This window comes from Salmo salar, chromosome ssa10 (genome assembly GCF_905237065.1).
Source record: "Salmo salar chromosome ssa10, Ssal_v3.1, whole genome shotgun sequence".
NCBI classification, from domain to species: Eukaryota; Metazoa; Chordata; class Actinopteri; order Salmoniformes; family Salmonidae; genus Salmo; species Salmo salar.
The window spans coordinates 9407283-9417361 of record NC_059451.1 but is presented as its reverse complement, the minus strand read 5'-3'; the positions used below and the strand labels follow the sequence as shown (position 1 = coordinate 9417361).

Sequence of the window (10079 nt, the reverse complement as noted above, 5' to 3'; positions counted from 1 at the left end):
TCCCTGCAGCAATGTTACAACATTTAGTGGAAAGCTTTCCGAGAAGAGTGGTTGGGACCAACTCCATACTAATGCACATGATTTTGGAATGAGATGTTCGACAAGCAGGTGTCCACATACTTTTGGTCATGTAGTGTAGTTGCGCATTTTGGAACATCGAAGCATTTTGTTTAGATGTTGGATCTAGTCTCAAGCGTGGAAATACTGCCATCTACCTTTCAAACACAGGCTCTGCATTTATTTTGTTCTGCTGTGGACGGTGACGTAATTTGTGTCCAGCCAATAGCACACCACTGATAGGAGTTTGAAATCGACGCGGGGCAGACGTGGAAGAGATGTCAACCACTACAGTGAAATGGTAAACAAACGCAGAAGAAATTGTTTAATTCTTCTGTTTTGAGAAGTAGCTGGCAAATATAGTTGTAGATGTCTGAATTATATTAACGTTTCACGTTTAATAAGTAAACTGTTCAGATTATCATTTTCAGCTGGACAGTTAGCTAACGTTAGCGGGCTAACTTAGCTAGCTAAGCTAACGTCGTAAACCAACTAAACGACCAAATACAACCGCATGCATTGTTGTCTAGCCAGCTCCCGTTGTTTCATAACATGTCCGAATGATCCATTTCTTAATAAAACTAACGTTAACTTTAAACTTTTTGCAGGGGAAGATGTGCACTTTCATTGATTTGTCTACAGATAACGTTGGTAACATTTTTATTTTGGAATTGACGAAAGATTTTAATATATTTATTATTATTTTTTAAATAAACTCAGCCATGTCTTTATATTCGATATCAGCGAAAAAGCACACCGCTTTTTATGACAATTTCTTGACATCAAGGGTTCCTGACACGAAAAACCAAAAACCTGCGCGAGGAATGATCAAAGGGGACGATACGAAATTAGTGACATTGGATAAAACCAAGGAGATAAACACGACCAATTTTAACTCTGCGCTGTCAAAAACCGGAGGTCAGAGGAATGGCACCCCCGGTCGAGGGCGTCTCACTCTACAGAGGAAAACGGGTACGAACGGCGACAAAGTGATGAGTGAAAATACAATGGAAGTCACTCAGAATAGGACACCGGTACCTGAGAAAAGACTGACGTTGCAACGCAGAACCAGGACAGGTTCAATTGACAAAAGCGCAAGTAATGACACCAGCAAAGCAACAGAGAGCTCGAGACAACACTGGGTCAGCGGTACCGACTCTCATCATTCCAAAGTTCTCTCTGAATCAAACCCTCCAACGCCTGTTAGTGCAGTTGTATTGCGGTCATTCAGTCTGAGGGACAGCTCATCTAGAAGTAAATCAAGAGAAGCTGTTCGTCTTTTAAACACTCCAGCTAAAGGAGTCAAACTATTTGCACCAAAACAGCCAGCAGCCCCGGGCAAAGTAGATGTGACAAAACCAGAGGATCATACCAGAACTTTTTCAACACCCACAAAAAAGACTCATTTCGAGAAAATCACAGCAAAGAAAGATGCCTTTGAGAGGTTGGCTGGGAAAGACATCACAAAAGTGGTGGCAGTAAAAATGGTAGGCCTAGAGAGGCCGAAGACGCACGCACAGGTGACTGTGGAAGCTGCGAAGCCTGTTGCAACTCCCTATACTAACAAGTTTCTGGTCAGTAGTCAAAGAGCAAACGTGACCTCCAACTTGCTGCCAGGGCAGGTGAGAAAGTACTCAATCCATGGCGACCTGACCATGGCTAGGTCCTCGACTCCTGTGCCTACCTCCTCCACCGAGCTTTTGCTCCCACCCAGTGCGATGCTAAAGCACGAACAGGATCCCCTGAAAATGGAGAACAGTGCCGTGACAGTTGCGGTCCGAATGAGGCCATTTAACACCAGGTATAAATATGTAGCATCTGCTTGTGATTAATTGTTCATTGAAATTGCATTCAGCCAGCTCTAACTACATTTCTATTGTTTGGCATAAATATTGCTGTCTGTGAACTTGTATTCTACTAAATTGTTTCTACAGTTATCCATAAACAGTGATGTTAATAATGAAGATGAAATATCTGCCTTTCATTCATATTCAGGGAGAAGACTGAGAAAGCATTGCAGGTGATCTTCATGGATAACCAGGAGACTCTTGTCCAACATCCAGACACCAAGCAGAGCTACTCCTTCACGTATGACTTCTCCTTCTGTTCCGTCGACAAAAGCGACCCCGGCTTTGCCAGCCAGCAGACGGTGTATGAAAAACTAGCAAAGCCACTTCTGGAGAGGGCCTTTGAGGGCTTCAACACCTGTCTATTTGCATATGGCCAAACTGGATCTGGGAAGTCTTACACGTAAGACTCACTCTCACAACTTGAAGAAACACTCAAATCATATAATGTATTGGTCTAATGCAAGGTTTCCCAAATTCGGTCCTGGGTCCCCACCTGGGTGCATGTTTTGGTTTTTGCCCTAGCACTACACAGCTGAATCAAATAATCAAAGCTTGAAGATGAGTTTGTTATTTGAATCAGCTATGTAGTGCTAGGGCAAAAACCAAAACGTGCACCCAGGGCTAAGATTAGGAAACCCTGGTCTATTGTAATGTTCCTTTGCGAAGCCAGCCTAGTAAACTGATTTCATCCATATGTTCAATTGGACTATATGTTCTTCTGTTACTCTCCTGCAGTATGATGGGTGTTGGGGAAGAGGCAGGTGTAACACCAAGATTCTGCGAGGAGCTCTTCTCTAGGCTGTCTGTGGTTGATAATCAGGAGGTACCCTATTAGCTATTAATTCAGATAATATTCCTACCAAGTTGCACATATTGTTGACTCTGTTCAGTTATCATGCAATGCATTTGTATGTGGCTGTTGATGTTTTACAGGTGACATGTCATTTGGAGATGAGCTACTTTGAGGTGTACAATGAGAAAATCCATGACCTGCTCATTGCCAGGAATGAACAAAACCAGAAGAGGTGGCCTGTGAGTAGGACAAACTCCCTAAAGATAACTGATATGAATTGAAACATGACATTTCAATCCTGACGTTTCTATTGAATGGCCCTATGATCTGTGTTGTTTCTCAATGCCATTTTACATCAATGAGCTTAATAATGACCAAATCCTCTGTTTTTGTAGTTAAGGGTGAGGGAACATCCAGTCAACGGGCCTTACGTTGCTGAGCTGACAACGTGAGCAAACTTACTCTTTCCAGTTTTCTTGTTAAATCTAATGATGGATTGCTAGTCATGGATTCACTCACTGACTATATGTTTGCTCACAGGAACGTGGTGAGCTCCTATGTGGACATTCAGGTAAGTTGCTTTGCAGACACACTTTCTTAACACTGGGCCACGTTTAGTTGCCAAACATTGTTGAACTTTGCAGATAGAAATGCCATTAAATGGCCTTCCGAGTGGCGCAGTGGTTTAAGGCACTGGGTTCGAGTCCAGGCTCTGTCGCAGCCGGCCGCGACCGGGAGACCAATGGGGCGGCACACAATTGGCTCAGCGTCGTCCGGGTTAGGGGAGGGTTTGGCCGGCAGGGATATCCATGTCCCATCGTGCACCTGCGACTCCTGTGGCGGGCCGGGCGCAGTGCACGCTGACGCTGTCGCCAGGCGTACAGTGTTTCCTTTCGACACATTGGTGCGGCTGGCTTCCGGGTTAAGTGAGCCTTGTGTTCGTTTGTGTTACGGAGGACACACCGCTCTCGACCTTCGCCTCTCCCGAGTCCGTACGGGAGTTGCAGTGATGAGACATGACTGTAACTACCAATTGGATACCACAAAATTGGGGAGAAAAAAGGGGTAAAAGAAAATATAATAAATGCCATTAATAGAGCTGACGTGATCCCTTACTCTACATGACAGAAAGGCATGTCTGTCTACATGGCATGTTTCTATCTCAACGTTCCAAAACGGGTCCTGCTGAACCCATCCATGATATGTAGCGAGCTCTTCTTACCACTTTTGAACATTGCTTAGTAAATGTGTGGTGAATACACACTCTTACCAGGGTTGGCTGGAGCTTGGGAACAAGCAGCGAGCCACTGCAGCCACGGGCATGAACGACAAGAGCTCCCGATCCCACTCCGTACTTACCCTGGTTATGACCCAGACCAAGGTAAACCTCCCCGCCCTGTCTCTTTGTTTGTGTGTGTATGCTGTTAGTGTGACTGTGCATCTAAATGCATATTATGTGTCGCACATCTCCTTTTCTGTTTGAATACACACATACAGCTAACTGCCAACATAAAGGAAACACCAACATAAAGGGTCTTAATAAGGCAACCACAATCCAAAACAGCTTCGATGCACCTTGGCATAGATTCTACAAGTATCTGGAACTCTACTGGAAGGATACAACACCATTCTTCCACAAGAAATTCCATCATTTGATGTTTTGTGTTTGGAGGTGGAAAACACTCAGGCGCCGCTCCAGAGTCTCCCATTAGTGTGCAATTAGGTTGAGATCTGGTGACTGAGACCTCTATGGCATATGGTTTACATAATTTTCATGCTCATCAAACCATTCAGTGACTGTTCTTGCCCTGTGGATGGAAGCATTGTCATCCTATGGGACCTTAGCCATGGTAGCCTGCCCAGCATTTTTATATATGACCCTAAGCATGATGGGATGTTAATTGCTTAATTAACACCTACTTTGTATCCCTCATTTACTAAAGTGTTTCCATTATTCTGTCAGTTGATCTTCATGGATAACCAGGAGACTCTTGTCCAACATCTGTTCTCTCAATCTGTTCGTGTGTGTGACTGTTCCCACTTTGTCTGTGTAGACTGAGTTTGTGGAAGGGGAAGAACATGACCACAGGATCACCAGCAGGATCAACCTGGTGGACTTGGCCGGCAGCGAACGCTGCTCCTCAGCCCAGACCAGCGGAGAGCGCCTCAGGGTAAGCACTGGTAGTTGGACCTGATTTCTTCATCCCGCTGACTTCTTGTCCGACTCCCAACCGCTCCTGCAAGAACTGGTCCTGTACCCGACGGCAGTCCAGCAATGTTATTTTAGGTGTGGCCTATGTGACGCAGCACCAGGCCCAGCAATTTTGCCACCCTAGGCAAGATCAAAATGTGCCACATTAGCCTGAGAAATAGGTTAAAATATCAGAGATTCTCACGTGGCCTATTTTATAGCGTAATTACAGACAACCTAATATATCAGCCAATAGGCTAGACGTAGTTTGAAAGAGCAAGGTTTGGGCGAAATAGAATAGGAGAGTGGAAATTTGCACTTGACTTGATATACTTTTTGATTGACTTTTATGAGTGGGACGATTTGCACACAGTAAAATAAATGTGTTATAAATATTTATTTCCGGTCAATGTCAGAGCCTAATTATAGCCTATCTATCATATTTAGGAAGTTAATTTCCTTGAATATACAGCCGTGGCCAAATGTTTTGAGAATGACACAAATATTAATTTTCAAAGTCTGCTGCCTCAGTTTGTATGATGGCAATTTGCATGTACTCCAGAATGTTATGAAGAGTGATCGGATGAATTGCAAATAATTGCAAAGTCCCTCTTTGCCATGCAAATGAACTGAATCCCCCAAAAACATTTCCACTGCATTTCAGCCCTGCCACAAAAGGACCAGCTGACATCATGTCAGTGATTCTCTCGGTGTGAGTGTTGACGATGACAAGGCTGGAGATCACTCTGTCATGCTGATTGAGTTCGAATAACAGACTGGAAGCTTCAAAAGGAGGGTAGTGCTTGTAATCATTGTTCTTCCTCTGTCAGCCATGGTTACCTGCAAGGAAACACGTGCCGTCATCATTGCTTTGCACAAAAAGGGCTTCATAGACAAGGATATTGCTGCCTGTAAGATTGCACCTAAATCAACCATTTATTGCATCATCAAGAACTTCAAGGAGAGTGGTTCAATTGTTGTGAAGAAGGCTTCAGGGCGCCCAAGAAAGTCCAGCAAGCGCCAGGACCGTCTCGTAAAGTTGATTCCGCTGCGGGATCGGGGCACCACCAGTACAGAGTTTGCTCGGGAATGGCAGCAGGCAGGTGTGAGTGCATCTGCACGCACAGTGAGGCGAAGACTTTTGGAGGATAGCCTGGTGTCAAGAAGGGCAGCAAAGAAGCCACTTCTCTCCAGGAAAAACATCAGGGACAGACTGATATTCTGCAAAAGGTACAGGGATTGGACTGCTGAGGACTGGGGTAAAGTCCGGAGAAGACAAGGTGAGCGCTACCATCAGTCCTGTGTCATGCCAACAGTAAAGCATCCTGAGACCATTCATGTGTGGGGTTGCTTCTCAGCCAAGGGAGTGGGCTCACTCACAATTTTGCCTAAAAACACAGACATGAATAAAGAACGGTACCAACACATCCTCCGAGAGCAACTTCTCCCAACCATCCAGGAACAGTTTGGTGACGAACAATGCCTTTTCCAGGATGATGGAGCACCTTGCCATAAGGCAAAAGTGATAACTAAGTTACTCGGGGAACAAAACATCGATATTTTGGGTCCATGGCCAGGAAACTCCCCAGACCTTAATCCCATTGAGAACTTGTGGTCATTCCTCAAGAGGCGGGTGGACAAACAAAACCCCACAAATTCTGACAAACTCCAAGCATTGATTATGCAAGAATGGGCTGCCATCAGTCAGGATGTGGCCCAGAAGTGAATTGACAGCATGCCAGGGCGGATTGCAGCGGTCTTGAAAAAGAAGGGTCAACAGTGCAAATATTGACTCTGCATCAACTTCATGTAATTGTCAATAAAAGCCTTTGACACTTACGAAATGCTTGTAATTATACTTCAGTATTCCATAGTAACATCTGACAAAAATATCTAAAGACACTGAAGCAGCACACTTTGCGGAAATTAATATTTGTCATTCTCAAAACTTTTGGCCACGACTGTATAACTAGGTTGTGCTTTTCCGCCCATGCATATAGCCTTCAGGCTATTTAATTGAGACGCACATGGGCCATAGGCGCAACAACGAGAGAGACGATTTGCAGGCATAGAGAAATAAATGTGTTATCAATATTTATTTCCAGCCAATGTCGGAGCGTAAAATATAGCCTATCATATATTAGGAAGTGAATTTCCTCGGAAAGACATTTCCCACTATTTGTCATTTATTTTTTGCAAAGTTCAAAACCAGTCAAATTGGAGCCAATCTGTTCTCTCGATCAAATCCATCCAGCCTAACTGTATCCTATTCCCCTGTATCCCAGGAGGGTGCCAGCATCAACAAGTCGCTGCTGACCCTGGGGAAGGTGATCTCTGCCTTGTCAGAGCAGGCCCAGACCAAGAGGAAGGTCTTCACCCCCTACAGGGACTCTGTGCTCACATGGTGAGTAAGAGAAACTTCACTGACAGGCTAAAGAGTTGAATGCTTGTTATACAGACAATTGGGATGGGCTGAATCCCATTATAATCAAGTTTGAGAGATTGAATTGAAATGGAATCGACCCCTACCTTGCCACACCACAGTATTGTAAACTACAAACATATTTCAACAAGCTTTTGAAACTAATGAGAATGAGGAGATATTGAGATTTACATTCCTCAATGGAATACATTGGTACTTTTTAACATTGATAAACTATGTGGGGAAAAGATAATGGTTTGTGGTGTTGGCAATGCGCAACTACCTGTACAAGATATCCTTATGAAATTGCGAGAGGTTGGTGAAGTCAGAAGTTTTTGAAGTAAGTAGTTTTGTCAAGAGGTAAATCTGAATGTCGTTTGTGTGGCCCGTGTGTCCAGGCTGCTGAAGGAGAGCCTGGGTGGAAACTCCAAGACGGCCATGATCGCCACCCTGAGCCCGGCGGGCAGCAATGTGGAGGAGAGCCTGAGCACGCTGCGGTACGCCAAGCAGGCCCGCATGATCATCAACGTGGCCAAGGTCAACGAGGACACCAACGCCAAGCTCATAAGAGGTCAGCCTCGCTCTCCCTCGCCATGCCACCACTCAACTCTGTCTTTCTCGCTCTCTTTTTCCTATCTATCCATCACCAGATTGAATTAGGTTGCCCGGCTCTAACCTTGCCTTTGGGACATATTTATACACTGTCACTTTACACGGGGGCTAAGTCAACTGTCATGCAGGTATTATTGAATGGAGATTGCTGCGCCACATTTGCAAATACTTTATTTGACCAGGGAAGGGGAAACAGTGCAGAGACTTTGAGACATCTACCTTCTGTGGTTTATCACCATATTATCTGTATTAAAGAGTAGGTTGCAAGAATAAGTTGTCTTTTGACATCATACATGCGATTGTTATGAACAAAAGCTCATACAAAATGGCTCCTCACTTTTCTGTTTTAGTGGCAATTTAACAAACTATGTCGTGTGCGTCTTTGTTCACTAGAGCTGAAAGCTGAGGTGGAGAAGCTGCGGGCTGCTCAAATGAGCTCTCAGGGCATCGAGCCGGAGACAATTAACCTCTTCCAGCAGGAGATCTTAGCTCTGAAGAGCAAGCTAACCCAGCAGGAGAGGGAGATGGCCGAGGCCCACAGGTGACCACCATACAACCTCCACACATCTTAGGCACTAGTACCAGAGAGGGTCAGTGATCTAGGTAGCAAATTATGAAAATGCGTCCGAACAACTGTTTAAGTCTTAGTTTTTTACTTTAATCTGATTCCTTTACCTCTTGTCAGAGCGTGGAGAGAAAAGCTGGAGCAGGCAGAGAAACGCAAACGTGAGGAAACCAAAGAATTACAGGTCAGTTTTAGTTGGTTATAAGTGGAAAATGACCTTTAGCTTCATTACTTGGGTTGCAAAGGGAGGGTATATTACTCCAAACTTTTTAAGTTAACAGTAAAGTACCAGAATTTTGCTAACTTTCATGTTTTTATTTCATCAGATGACATCTTGTGGCCTTTTTGTGTACTTCAGATTATCACAGGTGTCTGTAATTATCTCTGGTCCTCTTTGGCCTTATCACATGTAAAATGATCAAATAATAATGAAAAGGCTCTTATCCTGGATATAAACCAACTTAGTGAATACCATTGGTGTTTAATATGAGGGTTTCAGCAAGAAATATCCTTAATATATTTTTAACACTTTTTATTTTAAAAAATAGTCTATTGAAAAAATATTAGTTGTACATTTTTTCTAAATCAATTCTTTCCTATATTTATCTGCTTCCCTGTCTCCCTCTCAGAAAGCGGGCATCACGTTTAAGGTGGACAACCGGCTGCCCAACCTGGTGAACCTGAACGAGGACCCGCAGCTGTCGGAGATGCTTTTATACATGATTAAGGAGGGACAGACCAAGGTCGGCCAGCACAAGTCAGAGTCCGCCCACGACATCCAGCTGTCTGGGGCCCTTATCGCAGACCACCACTGGTGAGGAGAACCGACCCACCTCTTCTTTGGTTTTAAATAGCATCTTTTAATAAGGGGAAGCACCATTTTATTTAACCAGGTAGGCCAGTTGAGAACAAGTTCTCATTTAAAACTGCGACCTGGCCAAGATAAAGCAAAGCAGTGCGACAAAAACAACAACACAGAGTTACACATGGGATAAACAAACGTACAGTCAATAACACAATAGAAAAATCTGTATACATTGTGTGTAAATGAAGTAAGGCAATAAATAGTGGCGAAGTAATTACAATTTAGCAGTTTACACTGGAGTTATGTGCAGATGAGGATGTGCAAGTAGAAATACTGGTGTGCAAAAGAGCAGAAAAACAAATATGGGGATGAGGTAGGTAGTTGGTTGGTTGGATGGGCTATTTACAGATGGGCTGTGTACAGCTGCAGCGATTGGTAAGCTGCTCTGACAGCTGACGCTTAAAGTTAGTGATGGAGATATGTCTCCAACTTCAGTGATTTTTGCAATTCGTTCCAGTCATTGGCAGCAGAGAACTGGAAGGAAAGGCGGCCAAAGGGAGTGTTGGCTTTGGGGATGACCAGTGAAATGTTTTATTATTTTTATTTCACCTTTTATTTAACCAGGTAGGCCAGTTGAGAACAAGTTCTCATTTACAACTGCAACCTGGCCAAGATAAAGCAAAGCAGTGCGACAAAAACAACAACACAGAGTTACACATGGGAAAAACAATCGTACCATAGCCTCGTTTAGCCTACTAATGAGTCCTGTCTGTCACTTTCTTAT

General features: G+C 43.9%; 1 protein-coding gene across 2 annotated transcripts in view; it reads left to right on the top strand.

Annotated features, from left to right (window-relative positions):
• The first annotated feature begins 291 nt into the window (after positions 1 to 291).
• The window catches only part of kif14 (kinesin family member 14), a 52756-nt gene continuing 42968 nt past the window's right edge, over positions 292 to 10079 (top strand). The window contains exons 1-14 of one of the 2 annotated variants that reach the window (XM_014215756.2): positions 292 to 358; positions 666 to 1858; positions 2053 to 2307; positions 2643 to 2730; positions 2841 to 2939; positions 3096 to 3148; positions 3241 to 3271; positions 3974 to 4081; positions 4755 to 4871; positions 7177 to 7295; positions 7712 to 7884; positions 8319 to 8466; positions 8611 to 8674; positions 9120 to 9304. In XM_014215756.2, the coding sequence (XP_014071231.1) occupies positions 780 to 1858; positions 2053 to 2307; positions 2643 to 2730; positions 2841 to 2939; positions 3096 to 3148; positions 3241 to 3271; positions 3974 to 4081; positions 4755 to 4871; positions 7177 to 7295; positions 7712 to 7884; positions 8319 to 8466; positions 8611 to 8674; positions 9120 to 9304 (2519 nt within the window). In that variant the 5' untranslated portion in view covers positions 292 to 358; positions 666 to 779. Of the gene's footprint in view, positions 359 to 665; positions 1859 to 2052; positions 2308 to 2642; positions 2731 to 2840; positions 2940 to 3095; positions 3149 to 3240; positions 3272 to 3973; positions 4082 to 4754; positions 4872 to 7176; positions 7296 to 7711; positions 7885 to 8318; positions 8467 to 8610; positions 8675 to 9119; positions 9305 to 10079 lie in introns of those variants that run through there. The other variant, XM_045687282.1, reaches the window with a different exon arrangement.